We start from the raw sequence: 21,858 nt of genomic DNA on the forward strand, positions 1-21,858 counted from the left end.
CCAGCAGCTGTTGGCTGTACACTATATCTGACAACTTACTGCATTAGCCACCATCAGCGTTGGCACCGTCCATATCTGTTTCACCCCTTAGATGCTGTTGTCAAAAGTGACAACATCATATAAATGGTTATCAGAGTGTAGGGGCTTCCTATTTAATCCATTCGGCACCCAGAGATGATGACTGTGTGGTCCTGATATTTGCCATGGCAATTCATGGCTAAATAGCGGCCTTAGCGTCTGCCGGCTATAGTGACCTGTTCAAAAGTTAGCCACAATTAGGTGGTAAAAATACATTTCTTTATTTATGTTATGCCAATTTGCATTAATTCCTGAAAATCACCTGAAGGGTTAATAAAACTACCTGATAGCGGTTTTCAATATGTCGAGGGGTGCAGTTTTTAAAAAGGTATCTTTTTTGGGGGTTTTCCAAAATATAGGACCCCCCAAAGTCCCTTCAAACCTGGATAGGTTCCTAAAAAATAAATGTTGTAGATTTCCTTGAAAAAATGAAAAATGACTGCAACGTTTTTAAACCTCCTAAAATTCTAACAGAATAAAATAACATTTTACAAATGGTGCTGACGTAAATCACACATGAGGGAAATGTTATTAATGTTTTTGTGTGGTATGACAATCTGGATTAAAGGGAAAATCATTCAAAGTTGAAAATTGCAAATTTTTAAAATTTTTATCAATTTTTTTAAAGTATTTTTTATAAATAAGCACAAAACATATCAACCTAAATTTACCATTATCATGAATCATAATGTCTTACAAAAAAAACACTCTCAAAATCACTGGGATTTGTAGAAGCGGTCCAGAGTTATTACCACATAAAGTGACACTGGTCAGATTTAAAAAAGCTATTTTTGTGTACTTGTATTATTCCAGTTTAAAACCTGTATAAACTTTGTTTACTTTGTGATTTAATTTTTTCATGCAAAATTTGATTTTTTTTTGTCATAAATATATACTTGGAAGTATTAGTTTATGCAAATGAAAGAAATAGATTTGTTGTAAATTTGTTGCTTAGTGAAATATTTATCCAACCTATTGGTTGCTTGATAGACACTAATGGATAATAATCATTTACCGTAGTACTTGCAGACTAGCTAATTAACAATGCATAAGATCACTGTTTGAAATGCCAATATAAAGTCATGAAATCCAGTCTTTTTTCTCGTATGTCGTTTGGAACATGATGCATTGATAGGAGCATTTTAGCTCCTGAAAATAACTAACATTTTGATGACCACCCTTATGCAGGCTTAGATGGTGTGAAAAGTTGTACATTGCTTTCTTATATATCTCTAAAGATGTAATGCCCAACTGTCAAATACAGATACATTGTATTACAGTCATATCAACACTATCAAAAATATTAAGGGATTTTCTCATTTCTCCAGTATCATTATATGGATGAGATAGACTCTTATCTTATACCTCAATCCATTCCTGACCTGAACGTTACATTTTGTGCCATTCTACCAATAACATTTTAACACTGTGTGTTTCTACTATTACATATGAACTACTTATACCACCTGTGAAATCTGTATTTCTACTTCTTTCATGACAAAAACTTTTCAACCACTTCAAAAAGGTCCGCAGTTGAAGACAGTCCTTCAAAATCCAATAAACTTGTATCAATATTAAAGTTGAAGAAATCATCATCCAACTCTTTTACATTTCCTTCATCAAGGTGTTTGTCAACCTCTTCCTGTCCTTCAGAGATGCTACTTTCTGAGGTAGGGATGATGACAATGCGTGGAATTGTGGAATGAATGATCCAGTCTAGACTTCCACTCATGTTACTGTCCTTCAATTTTGGATTACTTTTAATATTGTCTTTGATAATGGATTCTAAACCAATTGGATAGATAACTGTGTTGAGTGAGTTTGATAGAAGAATCTCTTTTGTGCTCCTTTTCTCTGATCTCTTAATTGGATGGTGTACTGTTTGTATGGTTGACATAATCTAAACGGCAGAAATATAAGAACAATTATTTTTACAACAGACACATCGGCATTTTCTTTAATTAATGATACAATGACAATGACAATGGATTGACATCACCTATACAGTATTTAAATATGTTGCATAAAATGCTGTCAGAAAAAAAAGTAAAAAACCTCCTAAAATGTAAATCCAGTCCTCCCTCCATCTTATCTTCTATATCGAGCACTAAATGGCTCTGATAAGATGTCACAGCACATGTCATGACCTTATACATGCTTGCACAGGAAATTTTCCAGTGAGTTAGCGCTTGGCGGCTGTGATAAGAACATGCGCCAATGAATAATTTGGTCAGAGTGAGGAGCAGAGAGGCTGAAGAGATGAGCATTAAAGGAAAACCCCTTTATGATATAAATAATTGGCCCCAATAAAATAAAAAGCTTATACCCTCCTTCCACGAAGGCACCGTTTTAGCTGTGTCAGCACTCACAGTCCCGGGGCTCTTGTGTGGTTGTATGACACGTGGTACCTGGCTCTCATTCAGCACTGGCATCACTAGCCCTGCCTTCGAATGTTTTGAACTTGAGGAGGAAGTTCGGGCTGCAGCTGACCTCTGACTTCCTTTTTAGGTTCAATTTGTAGAAAGGCATGGAGAGTGATATCAGAGCTGAATGAGCACCAGGCTTACCCGTCACAACAGCCGCATGAGTGTCCCAGGACCGCGAGTGCTGACACAACTAAAACTGCACCTTCGTGGGAGGTGGGTATAAGCTTTTCATTTTAGCAGAGCCAAACATTTAGATCAAGAAGGGGATCTCCTATTAGTGGACACCCCCTTTAAGATGAGAATAAGTATATGTGTTTTTTTCAATATCTTACGTTTATTATGTTTTTGGTTCTGGAGAGACCCAAATATATAATAAGGGAGAATAACTTCTCTTTGAATCAAATTTTCCAAGTAAATCCATGTGATTTGGCAAATTCAAATTTTGTCAAAACCGCTCAACTCTAATCCCTATACATTATGAAGTCATCTACCTGAGTAGGATGATGTACTTAATTTGCAAATCCATCCCAGAATGACTGTGTAATTCTTTCTGAAAATGTAGTGGTTTTTGAGTCCAGCTAAGCATTGAGAGATTTTATGTATGCAAGCTATTATCTCCATCTCTACCCAAGCAGCTTGATTGACAAGGTGTTTTCATTGTCTTCTTCCCTGCCTCAGCAACTCAGTTACAGGTGCTTCTCACAAAATTAGAATATCATCAAAATGTTAATTTTTTTCAGTTCTTTTTTTCTTACTATGCCGTTTAGCGATCAGGTTTATCCTTTTTTTTATTGATAGATTGGGCAGTACTGTCCGCAAAAATCTGGCAGTCGTAACTAAGATGCTAATTGGGCAGCTGCTCAGGATGGGTGAGAACAGAGCCCAATATAGCAAGAACATGCTGGTGGTATAAGGACAATAGGAATGTCCTTTCCTTGACCACCATACATGGTGATGGCAGAAACTCCACTAGTCTACGAAGTACCTCTACTCAGGTCCACAAACCACACTGTGTACTGGGGTACAACAAGAACATGGGGGAAGTTGATCTCTCTGATTAAGTCCTGTATTCCAGCTGTACATTGCCATAAGAAAAGCCCCAAAAAATTCAAAAATATAGGGGTGCTGAAGTTTCGAATTATTTTATGAAATTCTTTACAAGCACCTCCTATAATACCATAACTCGATCCTCTTTATACTTCATGAGAAAAGCCAAGATGTGGTACAAGAAGCTGGCAGACATCATACTGATGGCAATGTGCAACGCCTTTTTACTATCATGATATGCAGGCCAGACCGGTACGTACCATCAGCTCAAAGAGACAGTGATTAAGGCCCTAATATTTGGCAGTCAGGAAGAAGCGGGCCCCAGTACTTACGGAACTGAAAGTGCTTGCATTGTATCAAGTCAACTTTTCATCAATAAGGTGCCAAGTGTGTTACAAAAGTGGGATACACAAGTGGAACACCAGGGTAATGACTTCTATACTGTATATGGCAAAATAATTAACCCAAAACAAAAATGTTCCTCCACCACTTGGGCTATGTTCACACGTAGGGTTTGTGATGCGTTTTTCAACTTTAGCATTGCTTTCAACCAATACAAATGCATTCACTGGGAAATGTCATTGTAACATTTAACAACCTTAGCTAACCATGTGGTGTGTGATACATCATCAGACACATCTTGTTTAATTTATGAAGGAGGGACTCTTAAAGTCTTAAAGCCTTTTTTATAGGTCCATCAGGCGGCATTACTATTCTTAAATGGGCATTATTAAACAGTGAGTCTCCTATACTGTTATTGACTATGCAGTGAGTGGCTGGGCTGCCAAAAATTAGGAAATTAGGATGCTCCCCAATACCCCTTTTATAAGACGTACAGGAGGGCCTCCTGAAAAAAATGTTCCCATTATAAGAAAGTGGGTCTCCCATATTGTTTGCCTATGCATTGAATGCAAGGCCTGCCTTGCCTCAAAGTTACACGCACCCCAATATCCCTTGGAACAGATGTCCTGGTTGGCTACAGGAAACCAGCATTCACATTATTTTTCATTTTGCACTCCCACAATGTTAGCCTATGAACGTGTAGGGAAGGTGACCTGACGGACGAACGGACTAGTCAGAGTGAAGAAGGAAAGGTTTGCACAGTGTAGGTAGGTGTCAGTTATTACAGTGGGGAAACAGCTAGGAAAGTGTAGTGGACGTGCAGTACCTGGGTTGACCATTAGAGGGCAGGGAGGAGTGTGAGCAAGGGATTTGACATCAGCTTAGGGCTTAGGAAACCGTTGGTCATGTTGGGCGGCGTTACATGGAACCAGGAAAGATATAAATACTGAGGGAGGGTTCCAGAAAGTTCCAGTCCCCAGGGGGAGCTCAAGTGACAGGAGGACTACGACAGTCTGGGCACTCTGAGGAAAACCAAATCAGGGGGGACTGAGTAGAGAGAACATCAGGGGGGTGGTCCTGACAGGAAAGTACCGCAGAAAAGACGAGGCACTGAGGTAAAGCATACCGTACTGAGAGAGACGACTGTTCAGTAAAGGTACTGTTGGTTTACGGGCCTAAGGCGGCCACATTGACGGATCTGACAGGAGCGTCAAAGAGTGAAGAGGGGACGGTGTATACATACACGTCCCCAGTGTAAAGTACGGTGTGCGGGAAGCGTCTCTGGGAACGGAGGGCCGATAAGTAAAGTGAAGCAAAGTGAAGAGCATTGAAGTGTGGTGTACTGCGGAGGCCGTCAAGTGGGTGGCAAGAGAATAAAAACTTGGACCTGTTGTACCCGACATTTGCCTCCATCGTGTCTCTGTTACATCTCTGCGCGGTAAGAGAGGGACCACCCCCCAGCTCGGCCCACGAACCCTACACATGGAATGCAAGGCCTGCCCTGCCACAAATTCACATGCACCCCAATAAGCCTTTGAACCAACGTACTGAATGGCCACAGGAAAAACAAGTTCACGTAATTCATTTGGTACTGCCATACTGTTTGCTTCTGCATTGAATGCAAGGTCTGCCCTGCACCAAATTCAGACGCACCCCCAATGCAAACAAAAATGTTCCTCCACCACTTGGGCTGTGTTCACATGTAGGGTTTGTGATGCATTTTTTCAACTTTAGCATTGCTTTCAACCAATGCAAATGCATTCACTGGGAAATGTCATTGTAACATTTAACAGCCTTAGTTAACCATGTGGTGTGTGACACATCATCAGATACATCTTGTTTCATTTATAAAGGAGGGACTCTTAAAGTCCCAAAGCCTTTTTTTATAGGTCCATCAGGCGGCATTAATATTCTTAGGGACATTATTAAACAGTGGGTCTCCTGTACTGTTTATTGCCTATGCAGTGAGTGGCTGGGCTGCCAAAAATTAGGATGCACCCCAATACCCCTTTCACGAGACGTACAGGAGGGCCTCATGAAAAAATGTTCCCATTATAAGAAAGTGAGTCTCCCATATTGTTTGCCTATGCATTGAATGCAAGGCCTATGCCTTGCCTCAAAGTTACATGCACCCCAATATCCCTTGGAACAGATGTCCTGGATGGCTACAGGAAACCAACATTCACATTATTTTTAATTTGGTACTCCCATACTATCAGCCTATGCATGGAATGCAAGGCCTGCCCTGCCACAAAGTCACATGCATCCCAATAAGCCTTTAAACCCATGTACTGGATGGCCACAGGAAAAACAAGTTCACATAATTCATTTGGTACTGCCATACTGTTTGCTTATGCATTGAATGCAAGTCCTGCCCTGCACCAAATTCAGATGCACCCCAATAAGCCTTTGAAGCGATGTACTGGATGGCCACAGGGAAAACCAAGTTCACTATTCATTTGGTACTGCCATACTGTTTGCTTATGCATTGAATGCAAGGCCAGCCCTGCACCAAAGTTACATGCACCCCAATAAGCCTTTGAAGCCACGTACTGGATAGCCACATGCAACCATAGTTACAGTATTCACTTGGTGCTCCTGTACTGTCTGCTTATGCATTGATTGCAAGTTCTGCCCAGCACCAAAGTTACAGGCACCCCAATAAGCCTTTGAAGCCATGTATTGGATAGCCACAGGCAACCATAGTTCCAGTATTAACTTGGAACTCCCATACTGTCTGCTTATGCATTGAATGCAAGGCTTGCCCTGCACCAAAGTTACATACACCCCAGTAAACAGTTGAATCCACCTACTCGATGGCCACATGCAACCATAGTTCCAGTATTCACTTGGAACTCCTATACTATTTGCTTATGCATTGAATGAAAGGCCTGCCCTGTACCAAATTCACATGCACCCCAATAAGCCTTTGAAGCCAAGTACTGGATGACCAAATGCAACCATAGTTCCCAGTATTCATTTGGTACTCCCATACTGTTTGCTTATGCATTGAATGCAAGGCCTGCCTTGCACCAAAGTTACATGCACCCCAATAAGCCTTTGAAGCCACGCACAGATGGCCACATGCAACCATACTTCCAGTATTCACTTGGTACTCCCATACTGTTTGCTTATGCATTGAATGCAAGGCCTGCCTTGCACCAAAGTTACATGCACCCCAATAAGCCTTTGAAGCCACGCACAGATGGCCACATACAACCATACTTCCAGTATTCACTTGGTACTCCCATACTGTTTGCTTATGCACTGAATGCAAGACCTGCCCTGCACCAAATTCACAAGCACCCCAATAAGCCTTTGAAGCCACGTACCGGATGGCCACATGCAACCATAGTTCCCAGTATTCACTTGGAACTCCTATACTATTTGTTTATGCATTGAATGAAAGGCCTGCCCTGTACCAAATTCACATGCACCCCAATAAGCCTTTGAAGCCAAGTACTGGATGACCAAATGCAACCATAGTTCCCAGTATTCATTTGGTACTCCCATACTGTTTGCTTATGCATTGAATGCAAGGCCTGCCTTGCACCAAAGTTACATGCACCCCAATAAGCCTTTGAAGCCACGCACAGATGGCCACATGCAACCATACTTCCAGTATTCACTTGGTACTCCCATACTGTTTGCTTATGCATTGAATGCAAGGCCTGCCTTGCACCAAAGTTACATGCACCCCAATAAGCCTTTGAAGCCACGCACAGTTGGCCACATACAACCATACTTCCAGTATTCACTTGGTACTCCCATACTGTTTGCTTATGCATTGAATGCAAGACCTGCCCTGCACCAAATTCACAAGCACCCCAATAAGCCTTTGAAGCCACGTACCGGATGGCCACATGCAACCATAGTTCCCAGTATTCACTTGGAACTCCTATACTATTTGCTTATGCATTGAATGGAAGTTCTGCCCTGCACCAAATTTAATTGTGGAGAGAAAGGCGTGCACTCTGTAGATACAGTGCCTTGCGAAAGTATTCAGCCTCCTGGAACTTTTCAACCTTTTCCCACATATCATGCTTCAAACATAAAGATGCCAAATGTAAATTTTTGGTGAAGAATCAACAAAAAGTGGAACACAATTGTGAAGTTGAACGAAATTTATTGGTTATTTTAAATTTTTCTGGAAATTAAAAAACTGAAAAGTGGGGCGTGCAATATTTTTCGGCCCCTTTACTTTCAGTGCAGCAAACTCACTCCAGAAGTTCATTGTGGATCTCTGAATGATCCAATGTTGCCCTAAATTACTATTGATGATAAATATAATTCACCTGTGTGTAATCAAGTCTCCATATAAATGCGCCTGCTCTGTGATAGTCTCAGGGTTCTGTTTGAAGCACAGAAAGCATCATGAAGACCAAGGAACACAACAGGCAGGTCCGTGATACTGTTGTGGAGAAGTTTAAAGTTGGATTTGGATACAAAATGATTTCCAAAACTTTAAACATCCCAAGGAGCACTGTGCAAGCAATCATATTGAAATGGAAGGAGAATCATACCCCTGCAAATCTACCAAGACCCGGCCATCCCTCTAAACTTTAATCTCAATCAAGGAGAAGACTGGTCAGAGATGCAGCCAAGAGGCCCATGATCACTCTGGATGAACTGCAGAGATCTACAGCTGAGGTGGGACAGTCTGTCCATAGGACAACAATCAGTCGTACACTGCACAAATCTGGCCTTTATGGAAGAGTGGCAAGAAGAAAGCCATTTCCCAAAGATATCCATAAAAAGTGTCGTTTAAAGTTTGAAACAAGCCACCTGGGAGACACACCAAACATGTGGAAGAAGGTGCTCTGGATGAAACCAAAATCAAACTTTTTGGCAACAATGCCAAATGATATGTTTGGCGTAAAGGCAACATGGCTCATCACCCTGAACACACCATCCCCACTGTCAAACATGGTGGTGGCAGCATCATGGTTTGGGGCTGCTATTCTTCAGCAGGGACAGGGAAGATGGTTAAAATTGATGGGAAGATGGATGGAGCTAAATACAGGACCATGCTTGAAGAAAACCTGCTGGAGTCTGCACCTGAGACTGGGATGGAGATTTGTCTTCCAACAAGACAACGATCCCAAACATAAAGGAAAATCTACAATGGAATGATTCACAAATAAACGTATCCAGGTGTTAGAATGGCCAAGTCAAAGTCCAGATCTGAATCCAATCGAGAATCTGTGGAAAGAGCTAAAAACTGCTGTTCACAAACGATCTCCATCAAACCTCACTGAGCTCGAGCTGTTTGCCAAGGAAGAATGGACAAGAATTTCAGTCTCTCGATGTACAAAACTGATAGAAATATACCCCAAGCGACTTGCAGCTGTAATCGCAGCAAAAGGTGGGGCAACAAAGTATTAAGTTAAAGGGGCCGAATAATATTGCATGCACCACTTTTCAGTTTTTGATTTCCACTAAAATTTAAAATAACCAATAGATTTTGTTCAACTTCACAATTGTGTCCCACTTGTTGTTGATTCTTCATCAAAAATTCACATTTGTTTTCTTTATGTTTGAAGCATGATACAGTGGGGAAAAAAAGTATTTAGTCAGTCAGCAATAGTGCAAGTTCCACCACTTAAAAAGAAGAGAGGCGTCTGTAATTTACATCATAGGTAGACCTCAACTATGGGAGACAAACTGAGAAAAAAAAATCCAGAAAATCACATTGTCTGTTTTTTTTTCATTTTATTTGCATATTATGGTGGAAAATAAGTATTTGGTCAGAAACAAGCAATCAAGATTTCTGGCTCTCACAGACCTGTAACTTCTTCTTTAAGAGTCTCCTCTTTCCTCCACTCATTACCTGTAGTAATGGCACCTGTTTAAACTTGTTATCAGTATAAAAAGACACCTGTGCACACCCTCAAACAGTCTGACTCCAAACTCCACTATGGTGAAGACCAAAGAGCTGTCAAAGGACACCAGAAACAAAATTGTAGCCCTGCACCAGGCTGGGAAGACTGAATCTGCAATAGCCAACCAGCTTGGAGTGAAGAAATCAACTGTGGGAGCAATAATTAGAAAATGGAAGACATACAAGACCACTGATAATCTCCCTCGATCTGGTGCTCCACGCAAAATCCCACCCCGTGGGGTCAGAATGATCACAAGAACGGTGAGCAAAAATCCCAGAACCACGCGGGGGGACCTAGTGAATGAACTGCAGAGAGCTGGGACCAATGTAACAAGGCCTACCATAAGTAACACACTACGCCACCATGGACTCAGATCCTGCAGTGCCAGACGTGTCCCACTGCTTAAGCCTGTACATGTCCGGGCCCGTCTGAAGTTTGCTAGAGAGCATTTGGATGATCCAGAGGAGTTTTGGGAGAATGTCCTATGGTCTGATGAAACCAAACTGGAACTGTTTGGTAGAAACACAACTTGTCGTGTTTGGAGGAAAAAGAATACTGAGTTGCATCCATCAAACACCATACCTACTGTAAAGCATGGTGGTGGAAACATCATGCTTTGGGGCTGTTTCTCTGCAAAGGGGCCAGGACGACTGATCCGGGTACATGAAAGAATGAATGGGGCCATGTATCGTGAGATTTTGAGTGCAAACCTCCTTCCATCAGCAAGGGCATTGAAGGTGAAACATGGCTGGGTCTTTCAACATGACAATGATCCAAAGTACACCGCCAGGGCAACGAAGGAGTGGCTTCGTAAGAAGCATTTCAAGGTCCTGGAGTGGCCTAGCCAGTCTCCAGATCTCAACCCTATAGAAAACCTTTGGAGGGAGTTGAAAGTCCGTGTTGCCAAGCGAAAAGCCAAAAACATCACTGCTCTAGAGGAGATCTGCATGGAGGAATGGGCCAACATACCAACAACAGTGTGTGGCAACCTTGTGAAGACTTACAGAAAACGTTTGACTTCTGTCATTGCCAACAAAGGATATATCACAAAGTATTGAGATGAAATTTTGTTTCTGACCAAATACTTATTTTCCACCATAATATGCAAATAAAATGAAAAAAAAAACAGACAATGTGATTTTCTGGATTTTTTTTTTCTCAGTTTGTCTCCCATAGTTGAGGTCTACCTATGATGTAAATTACAGACGCCTCTCATCTTTTTAAGTAGTGGAACTTGCACTATTGCTGACTGACTAAATACTTTTTTTCCCCACTGTATGTGGGAAAAGGTTGAAAAGTTCCAGGGGGCCGAATACGTTTGCAAGGCACTGCATGAGGCAGGTGCAGGCTGAACCTGGAGCTAGTCCAGAAGAGTCATAAAAGGTACCTCAACAATTTATTTACTTCTGTGGTGACTTCAATAAATTCTTCTACTTGCTATTGAAAATTTTTTGAGAGCGGCTGTTTCCTTATTTTTCTGCACCAAATTTACACGTACCTCAAAAAGCTTTTGAAGCCAAGTACTGATGATCACATGCAACCATAGTTCCCAGTATTCACTTGGTACTCCTATACTGTTTGCTTACACATTGAATGCAAGGCCTGCCCTGCACCAAAGTTACATTCACCCCAATAAGATTTTGAAGCCACGCACAGATGGCCACATGCAACAATACTTCAAGCATTCACTTGGTACTCCCTTACTGTTTGCTTATGCATTGAATGCAAGGACTGCCCTGCACCAAAGTTATATGCACCCCAGTAAGCCTTTGAAGCCACGTACTGGATGGCCACATGCAACCATAGTTTCCAGTATTCACTTGGTACTCCCATACTGTTTGCTTATGCATTGAATGCAAGGCCTGCTCTGCACCAAAGTTACATGTACCCAATATGCCTTTGAAGCCATGTATTGAATGGTCACATGCAACCATATTTCCAGTATTCACTTGGAACTCCCACACTGTCTGCTTATGCATTGAATGCGAGGCCAGCCCTGCACCAAAGTTACGTGCACATCAATAAGCCTTTGAAGCCATGCACTGGATGGCCACATGCAACCATACTTCCAGTATTCACTTCGTACGCCCATACTGTTTGCTTATGCATTGAATGCAATGCCTGCCCTGTAACAAAGTTACATGCACCCCAATAAGCCTTTGAAGCCACATACTGGATGGTCACATGCAACCATAGTTTGAGTATTCACTTCGTACTCTCATACTGTATGCCTATGCATTAAATGCAAGTCCTGCCCTGCACCAAAGTTACACGCACCCCAATAACCCTTGGAACAGACATAGAGGTGGGCCTCCTGAAAAGAATGTTCCCATTATTAGGAAGTGGGTCTCCCATACTGTTTGCCTATGCATTGAATGCAAGGCCTGCCAAAAAATAAGGAGGCACTCCAATGCCCCTTAAAAGAGACGTTGAGAAAGGCCTCATAAAAAATTGTCCTATACTTGGAATGCCCATACACTAATTGTATGGGCTGACAAACATTTTCCCCTGAAAGGTACATTTTTAAAAAAAATTTTCTTTATGGGCATCATAAACACCCTTTCAAAAAGCTAGAGTGGCTGTAGCATCACAGAACACGTTCAATCTTGTGTTCTAGTGGTGGTGAATGATGAGGAGAAGGAGGAGGATGACACCAAATAGCCAAAATCAGGAACGATATACCCATGTGTGGATGTGAAGAGGTGCATGGGAATACACCTCCCAAAAAAAGACCCTGTATTGGAGGTTATTTTTCTCGGTTATTTGGTGGTGTAGAGATGTCTGGCCCAATCCAGCCCTTGTTCAATTTTATAAGAGTCAGCCTGTCTGCATTTTCAGTTGACAGGCGAATGCGCTTATCAGTTATAATTTCAACAGCGGCACTAAAAACCTGCTCTGACAAAATGCTAGCGGCAAGGCAGGCCAGGACCTCCAAGGCATAGAGAGCCAGTTCATGCCACGTGTCCAGCTTGGATACCCAATCATTAAAAGGCAAAGAGGAATCACGGAGGACATTGGTACGGTCAGCAAGGTACTCCCTCGGCATCTTCCAAAACATTCCTTTACTTGTGACATTACCCCGCACCTCTGGGCCATGGCGATAGGAGGGTCTGAGAAATCTCTCCCAGAACTTTGCCAGTGTTCCCCTGCCTCTGCTGGATTGGAGTTTTGTCTCTCTCTCTCTACTCCTTGGTTGTCCAACGAACTGTGACGTCTGCCGCAAGCGTTTTCAGATGGGAATTTTTTTTATACTTCCACAACAAGGGTCCTCTGGTACTGCACCATTTTAATAGACCTGTCTGCCTCTGGAAGAAGAGATTGAAATCTCTCCTTGTAGTGTGGGTCTAGAAGTGTCACCAACCAATAATGAGTGTCACCATAAATTTTCATATTGTGAGGGTCACGGGAAAGGCAGTGCAACATGAAGTCAGCCATGTGTGCCAGACTGGTAACAGGCAAACCTTCCATGTCCTCACCAACAGGACAACTGACCATGGTGTCCTCCTCCTCCCTGTCCTCAGGCCATTCATGCTGAACAGATGGTATGACAGTTGTGCTTGTAGTACCATCTATAGTACATAAAAGTTGCTCCTGTTCTTCCTCTTCCTCCTCCTCCTCCTCTTCCTCATTGTCAACCAATCCACATTGGGATGACATGAGGCTGGGCTGCTTGTAATTACCCTGTATGGTTCCTTGCTTCATGTCTTTGCGCTACGTCTGCAATGCATCCTCTTTCATTGTGAGCAGAGAGCTTTTCAGAATGCAGAGAAGTGGGATGGTGACGCTAATTATGGTGTAATTGCTGCTCACCATCTTGGTGGATTCTGCAAAGTTTTGGAGAATGGTATATATGTCTGACATCCATGTCCTCTCCTGAGGTCTTATGTGTGGAGTCTGACCTGAATAATGATGGCCTTGTTGATGCAGGTAATCAACAACTGCCCTCTTCTGCTCACAAATCCTTTCCAACATATGCAGTGTAGAGTTCCAACGCGTGGGGACATCACACACCAGTCGGTGAGGCAGAAGCTGCAGACGCTGCTGAAGCACAGCAAGGGCGGCGGATCTGGATCTGACTATCTAAAATGGGCACACAGGCGTTGTACTTTTACAAGCACATCCAGCAGCTCTGGGTAGCTTTTGAGAAACCGTTGAATGAGGTTAAGCACATGGGCCAGGCATGGTTCATGTGTGAGCTCGCCTCGCTTCAGAGCCACCACCAGGTTCCGACCATTGCCACACATGACCATGCCTGGCTGTAGGTTTAACGGTGTCAGCCACACATCTGTCTGCTCTTTCAGAGCTGTCCACAACTCTTCAGCATTGTGTGGTTTGTCACCTAAGCATATTAGCATCAGTACAGAATGTTGACGCTTGGCTGAGGCAGTGCTGTAGTGCTTTCATCATGTGACTGATGTGGTCATTTCAGAGATGGAAGCTGAAGAGGAGGAGGAGGAGAAGGTTGAGGTGCAGGAGCTGTAGACTGTGGGGGCAGAGGCGGACATATCATTTGTGCAACCTGTGCAGCCGCACAGGGGCCCAAGAAATAATGGGACCAATTTTCATCTTCAAAACAAGTGGAATTGTGCATTATGATGAGCTACTGGACTATAAATGGCCCTTTTTACTATTTTTGCACAGGGGCCCATTTTGTCTGTGTTCACCAGTGTGTGGGGGTAACCCTGATTGATGTAGGACCCACAATCCTCAGCGTTGGTAGGACATGTTCCATTAAAAGGTTCACCTGGGTCTCTGCTTCCACTCTGTTAACCCAGTATGCCATAAGCTAGATTTAGTGTCTCTGCCCTCAAGCACTTGTCCCCGTGTCCATGGCTAGGTGGACTTTCCCAGTAACAGCATTTTTCACGGCACAGGTAATATTGAGGGACACGACGGGAGAAATAGTTGCGGCTGGAGACCGAGTACCCTGGGACGGCCGCCGCCATCAGGTTGTGGAAAGCTTCCATCTCGACAAGCCTAAAAGGCAACATTTTGACCGCAAGCAGACGAGAAATGTGTGAATTTAGTACTGTGGCCTGTGGGGCGTTAGCTGCGTATTCACGTGTGCGTTCCAATGATTGGAGTATGGACAACTGAAGGCTGCGCTGGGACAAGGACGTGGACATGCTTGATGATGGTGGTAGTTAAGTGTGGACAGCGACAGGTGCAGGGCAGGAGGCATCTTTGAATGCACTGTGGACAGAGGATTGGCTTGCACGCACAACAGTGGGAGAAGCAGTGTTTTCACCCACAGACAATGTTCCCGGAGCCTGGGGTTCGGCCCACAAAGTCAGGTGGTTTGGTGCCATGTGCCTGATCATGCTGGTGGTGGTAAGGCTGTTAGTTTTGTTACCCCTGCTAATGTGGACATGGCAGGTGGCACAAATGGCCTGTTTGGGGTTATTGGCAGAGTCTTTAAAAAACAATCAGACTCGGGAAGATCTAACAGCTGTACTGCCAACTTCCGGTGTTAAGAGGAACGGTTGCCCACCTACTGTTTGTGGCCACCACACTGCTTTTTCCTGCCTATTGCGGTGTTACACCTCCCTCCCCCTGTGTGCTGCTGTCCTCGCTCTGCATGTCCTGCTGCCAAGTTGGGTCAGTTATTATATCATCCACTATCTCAGCATCCAATTCCACACCCTGGTCCTCCTCCTGACTTGCTGGCAACTGTGTCTAATCATAGTCCACCTCTTGTGACACGTTCCCACCGTAGACTTCGTGTGACTGTGGCTGCTCAAATATTTGGCCATTGCTACATGCAATTTCATCTTGCCCCGCTTCAAGTGGCCCGGGTGAGAGGCCCGAATCTATAAATGGAAAAGTGAACTGCTCTTTGGAGTGTCCAAGTGTGGGATAAGTTATCTCTGGGCACTTGACATGGTGGGAGGAAGGAGGATCAGGGTGAGGAATATGTGGTCCAGACTCACAGCTACTCAGACTTGACCATGTGGAAGACAGGGTGATAGTGGTGGTGGTGGTGGCAAACTGACAGGAAGGATTACCCGCTAACCAACCAACAACTGTTTCAAACTATTCTCGTTCAAACAGTGATGTCCTGCTGCAGGCCCATAGTAATTGGGTCATGAAGTTTGGGCGAGAAGATGTGAGTGTTTGTTGTGGCACAATTTCAGCTTGCCAATGGCCTTGGCGTCTGCATGCACCATCACCATCATGTCCACTTCCCCGTCCCTTGCCACGTGCCTTGCTGATTTTAAATGGACTACAATATTTTCCACGTTCACTACAAATGGCTGAATTGGTATCGAACTTGTATGTGGTCCGTGTGCAGGAAAACCACACTTTAAAATATCTGGACTGTAGGTAACAATTTATTTTTGGTTATCAAACTGGTGTCAATAACTAGGGTAAGATACAGCAAAAACAGTAGAATGTAGGCCTGAAATGTCACAATTTGTTGCCCACAGATAGATCAGGCGTCTGACGGAGATAACACACTGTTCAATATGTGGCCTGTATTTATTCATTTTTTACCCCAAAATAGTGTATATACCTAGGGTAACAGATAGCAAATACAGTAGAATGGAGGCCTGCAATGCCACAATTTGTAGTCCACAGATAGATCAGGCATCTGACAGAGATACCACACTGTTCAATGTGTAGTCTGTATGTTTGTTTTTTACAGAAAAATAATGTATAGAATTACAGTAAGACACAGCCAAAAAAAGGAGAATGGAGGCGTGGAATGCCACAATTAGTAGCCCACAGATAGATCAGGTGTCTGACGGCGATACCAGACTGTTCAATATTTGGCCTGTATTTTTTTAATTTTTTGCCCAGCTAAATTGTGTCAACAAGTAGGCTGAGATAAGACACAACAAAAAAATTCTATGAAGGCTTGAAATGGCATAATTTTGAGCGCAATGATATGCGATCTGTGAGGCGGACAAAACACAGTGTAAAATATCTACCCTGTAGCTACTGTAAATATTTTTTTGGTAGCTAAGTACCGTTGCAGTACCAAGGGGGCACTGTTTGTGTCATTCTAGATGCTCTTTCTTATTATGCATCCTCAAGTGCGGTATCAGTAGTTATTTGCTTCAAAACATTTACTCTACATTAGCTTCATTTTGCAAACATATTTTTTGTTAGGAAGGTAGAAGGTCTGAAAGTTATGCCTTTTGGCATCTGAGTTATGTGATATTCTGAAATTTCTTTATTGTCTGTACAAGGTTCCTCTAAAACAGCAGAATATGTTGGCGCTATATAAATAAAAATATTATCATGATCTGCAATTTCTTATTTTTGCATCAAATTTACTAAACCAACTGAATTCTATGAGCGCAATTTTGACTGAAATAAATAGCGGTTGCCATGTCACATTTGAAGTGCCACTGACATGCCAAAACAGCAGAAGCTTCCACAAGTTAAATGATTTTGTAAATTTAACTTCATGAGGAATTCATCTATGGGTGTAGTGAGCATTTTAAACCCTCAGGTGATTCACAGAATTGTATAACATTGGGCTGATTAAATGGAAAATTACCATTTTTCCACTAAAATGTTGCTTTGACCCCAAGTTTTTAAGTTTCAAAAAGATTAATAGAAGAAAATGAATGGTACCATTTGTTAGACAATTGTTCCTGAGTACGCCAATACCCCATATGTCGTCAAAAACTATTTTTGAGTCAAAGTGCAAAGCTCAGAAGGAAAGAAAAGCCATGTTGGACTTCACATTTTGCTGTGATGGTTTGAGAGTGCCATGTCACATTGGCAAAGTCCCTGAGGTGCCAGAACAGCGGAATCCCCATAAGTGATCCCATTTTACAAACTACACCCCCCAATAAATTCATCTAGGGGTGCAGTAAGTATGGTGACACCACATGTACCTCACAGATTTTTATATGATTGGGTGGTGAAGAAGTAATAATTACTGTACATTTTCACCACTAAAATGTTGTTTTAGCCTCACGTTTTTATTTTTATAAGGGCTAATATGAGAAAATGGACCTCACATTTTGTTCTTCAATCTTTTCTAAGTGCACCAATACCCTACATGTAATCAAAAAATACTTTTCAGGCATAGTGGTTAGCTCAAAAAAGGAAGGAGTGCCATATTATAGTACAGATTTTGTTGTTATGGTTTGATGATACCATTACCCACTGAAAGAGCCACCAAGATTCCAGAGCACCAGAACCCCCCCAATACAAACTACACTTCTCAATTAATTAATCTAAGAGTGCAGTGATCATATTGACATAATAGTTGTGTCACAGAGATTTACACATTTGGATAGTGAAGAAAAAATAATTACATTTTTACCCTAAAATGTTTGTGTTAGCCCCAGATTTTATTTTCACATGGGGAAATGGGTAAAAATGGCATCCTGATGACATCATGTTCCAGGAGGGGTGATGAACACTGTAGGGAAATAAGTACAGCCCCAGCCTCCTTTGATGTCTTGTGTGAGACAGGAATTGCAGTAAAAATACACGATTGTGAACATGCATGTGATATGTGATGCTATAACATCAACTTGGATGAAAGCTCTGATACATTTTTTGGTGAGTTCTTGACATAAAAATTTCATTTTATACCTTTTCTTCAGGTAAGGCATTGCAGCTCCACGCCTTCGAAAGAATCTCTCTCTTTTGTTCTTGTTTTTGACTTGAAGAAAACGAACTACTTCTCTGAAAGCACATATTCTTCTGTACAGCTTCATGCTCCACATCACTTAACACCTAAATGTAAAATAACAATTGTGAACTAGCATGGATTTTTTTTCTCTTCTTTCCCATTAATGAAACAAGCTAGTTGAAATTTTAGCTATGGATTACACGTTCTACCTATTACAATCATGCCCGAAATTGTTGGCACCCTTGAAAATGTCCCAGAAAATAAAGTATTTCTCCCAGAAAAGTATCTCAATTACAGATGTTTTGCTATACACATGCTTACTTGGTTTCTGAGTATTGGGACCACACAAAAAACAGAGGTAAAAAGGCTGATTGGTGTCACGCACAGTGCAGGACAGACTAAGTGCAAAGGGATAACGGGAAGTGGGACCCAACAGTAAGTCCCACTAGGTCTCCCTGTCTGTCCTATCATTCCTATATAGGTTCTGCACCTATTGCGGAGCCGGTTTCCCTAATCCCTGCCTGACCCTGGCGATAAGCCCTGCACCAGGGAGGACAGGATGAGTGCTCGTCAATCCTTACTACCGCTAAAGACAACTGGGATAGACAAATGAAACAAGTAAACACTTAGCTTGAGAAGGCTCAGAGTGAAACATGGGAATCCTCCAAACACCAGAGAGGATGCTAGTAGACTGCTACAGCTCCATGCCTCAAAAGGGAAATGCAAATAGCAAATATCACCCGCACTTGCAAACAGCAAGCAGGAAGTACATCAACATTTAAGTCCAGGTGTAGCCATTAGCACCAAGGGAGGTGGCCGCTCGTCTGCAAAGCAAACTACTGAGACCTTCTGTAGACAGATACAGTGCAATGATCTGCAGCCTCAGACATATCTTTGACAATTGAACATAATTTCACACAAGACACCAAAATGTGCCTGACAAAATCATTGCCACCTTTCCAAAATTGCGGGTAAACAACTTCTTTCATGCATGGGATGCTCGTTTAAACTTGCCTGTGACAAGTAAAATGTATGGGCAATATGAAAATCATACCTGAAACTAGATAAAAAGGGAAGAAGTTTACTGAATCTTTTCTTTGTGTGTCTACAGTTGTGGCCAAAAGTATTGACACTCCTGCAATTCTGTCAGATAATACTCATTTTCTTCCTGAAAATGATTGCAAACACAAATTCTTTGGTATTATTATCTTCATTTAATTTGTCTTAAATGAAAAAACACAAAAGAGAATGAAGCAAAAAGCAAAACATTGATCATTTAACACAAAACTCCAAAAATGGGCCAGACAAAAATATTGTCACCCTCAGCCTAATATTTGGTTGCACAACCTTTAGCCAAAATAATTGCGACCAACCGATTCCGGTAACCATCAATGAGTTTCTTACAATGCTCTGCTGGAATTTTAGACCATTCTTCTTTGGCAAACTGCTCCAGGTCCCTGATATTTGAAGGGTGCCTTCTCCAAACTGCCATTTTTAGATCTCTCCACAGGTGTTCTATGGGATTCAGGTCTGGACTCATTGCTGGCCACCTTAGAAGTCTCCAGTGCTTTCTCTCAAACCATTTTCTAGTGCTTTTTGAAGTGTGTTTTGGGTCTTTGTCCTGCTGGAAGACCCATGACATCTGAGGGAGACGGTCAAGCAGTCCAGTGCCAGAGGCAGCAAAGCAACCCCAAAACATCAGGGAACCTCCACCATGTTTGACTGTAGGGACCGTGTTCTTTTCTTTGAATGCCTCTTTTTTTCTCCTGTGAACTCTATGTTGATGCCTTTGCCCAAAAAGCTCTACTTTTGTCTCATCTGACCAGAGAACATTCTTCCAAAACGTTTTAGGCTTTTTCAGGTAAGTTTTGGCAAACTCCAGCCTGGCTTTTTTATGTCTCGGGGTAAGAAGTGGGGTTTTCCTGGGTCTCCTACCATACAGTCCCTTTTCATTCAGACGCCGATGGATAGTACGGGTTGACACTGTTGTACCCTCAGACTGCAGGGCAGCTTGAACTTGTTTGGATGTTAGTCGAGGTTCTTTGTCCAACATTTGCACAATCTTACTTTGAAATCTCTTGTCAATTTTTCATTTCCGTCCACATCTAGGGAGGTTAGCCACAGTGCCATGGGCTTTAAACTTCTTGATGACACTGCGCACGGTAGACACAGGAACATTCAGGTCTTTGGAGATGGACTTGCAGCCTTGAGATTGCTCATGCTTCCTCACAATTTGGTTTCTCAAGTCCTCAGACAGTTCTTTGGTCTTCTTTCTTTTCTCCATGCTCAATGTGATACACACAAGGAGACAGGACAGAGGTTGAGTCAACTTTAATCCATGTCAACTGGCTGCAAGTGTGATTTAGTTATTGCCAACACCTGTTAGGTGCCACAGGTAAGTTACAGGTGCTGTTAATTACACAAATTAGAGAAGCATCACATGATTTTTCAAACAGTGCCAATACTTTTGTCCACCCTCTTTTTGTGTTTGGTGTGGAATTATATCAAATTTGGCTTTAGGACAATTCTTTTTGTGTTTTTTCATTTAAGACAAATTAAATGAAGATAATAATACCAAAGAATTTGTGTTTGCAATCATTTTCAGGAAGAAACTGAGTATTATCTGACAGAATTGCAGGGGTGTCAATACTTTTGGCCACAACTGTATGTGTGCACACTAAGCATGGAAAACAGATAGAGAAGAGAACTGTCAAAATTGTTGAAAAATATCAACAATCTCAAGGTCACTAGTCCATCCCCAGAGATCTTGATGATCTTTTGTCTATGGTGAGCAACATAATCAAGAAGTTTACAACCCATAGAACTGTAGCTAATCTCCCTGGGTGTGGACAGCAGAGAAAAATTGATGAAAGGTTGCAACATAGGATAGTCAAGATGGTGGATAAGAAGCCTCAATCAACTTCCAAAGAAATTCAAGCTGTCCTGCAGACTCAGCGTGGATCAGTGTCAGCACAAATTATCTGTTGACATTTGAATGAAATAAAGCGCTATGGTTGGAGATCCAGGAGGACCCAGCTACTGACACAGAGACATAGAAAATCTTAACTGCAGCCTGCAAAAACGTACTTGAGTGAGCCATAATCTTTCTGGGAAAGTGTCTTGTGGACAGATGAAACCAAAAAAGAGATGGTTGGTAAAGTACATTCTTCTACTGTTTACCGTAAATAGAATGATGCCTACAAAAAAAGAATACAGTACCTATAGTGACATATGGTGGAGGTTAAAAGATAATATAAATTTAGTTTGTTGCGCTAATCCTTGTAATAGTCATTAATATACACAACAATTGATAACTAATGAACATGTGTTTCCACTAGTAGTACTGCAAGATTAACAAACTGGATACAGAATGGCATAATGCATGCTTAATCTGCACAATATAATGTCAATTGGAATGGCTGATTAAAATTGCAGTTTTTAAATTCAAATTTAAATGCAATACTAACCAATTTTTTATTGAAAG

At 42.1% G+C, this 21,858-nt stretch overlaps 1 protein-coding gene across 1 annotated transcript in view; it reads right to left on the bottom strand.

The window, feature by feature from the left end:
- Positions 1–711: 711 nt before the first annotated feature.
- LOC141099809 (melanopsin-B-like) overlaps positions 712–21,858 on the bottom strand; it is a 203,799-nt gene continuing 182,652 nt past the window's right edge. The window contains exons 9-10 of the mRNA XM_073587878.1: positions 18,335–18,478; positions 712–1,978 (exon numbers count right to left, since the gene is read on the bottom strand). Coding sequence (XP_073443979.1) covers positions 1,571–1,978; positions 18,335–18,478 — 552 coding nt within the window. The 3' untranslated portion in view covers positions 712–1,570. The remainder of the gene's footprint in view (positions 1,979–18,334; positions 18,479–21,858) is intronic.

The sequence above is a fragment of the Dendrobates tinctorius genome, unplaced genomic scaffold (assembly GCF_039654945.1).
Source record: "Dendrobates tinctorius isolate UK_male_01 unplaced genomic scaffold, ASM3965494v1 ptg000011l, whole genome shotgun sequence".
Taxonomy (NCBI): Eukaryota; Metazoa; Chordata; class Amphibia; order Anura; family Dendrobatidae; genus Dendrobates; species Dendrobates tinctorius.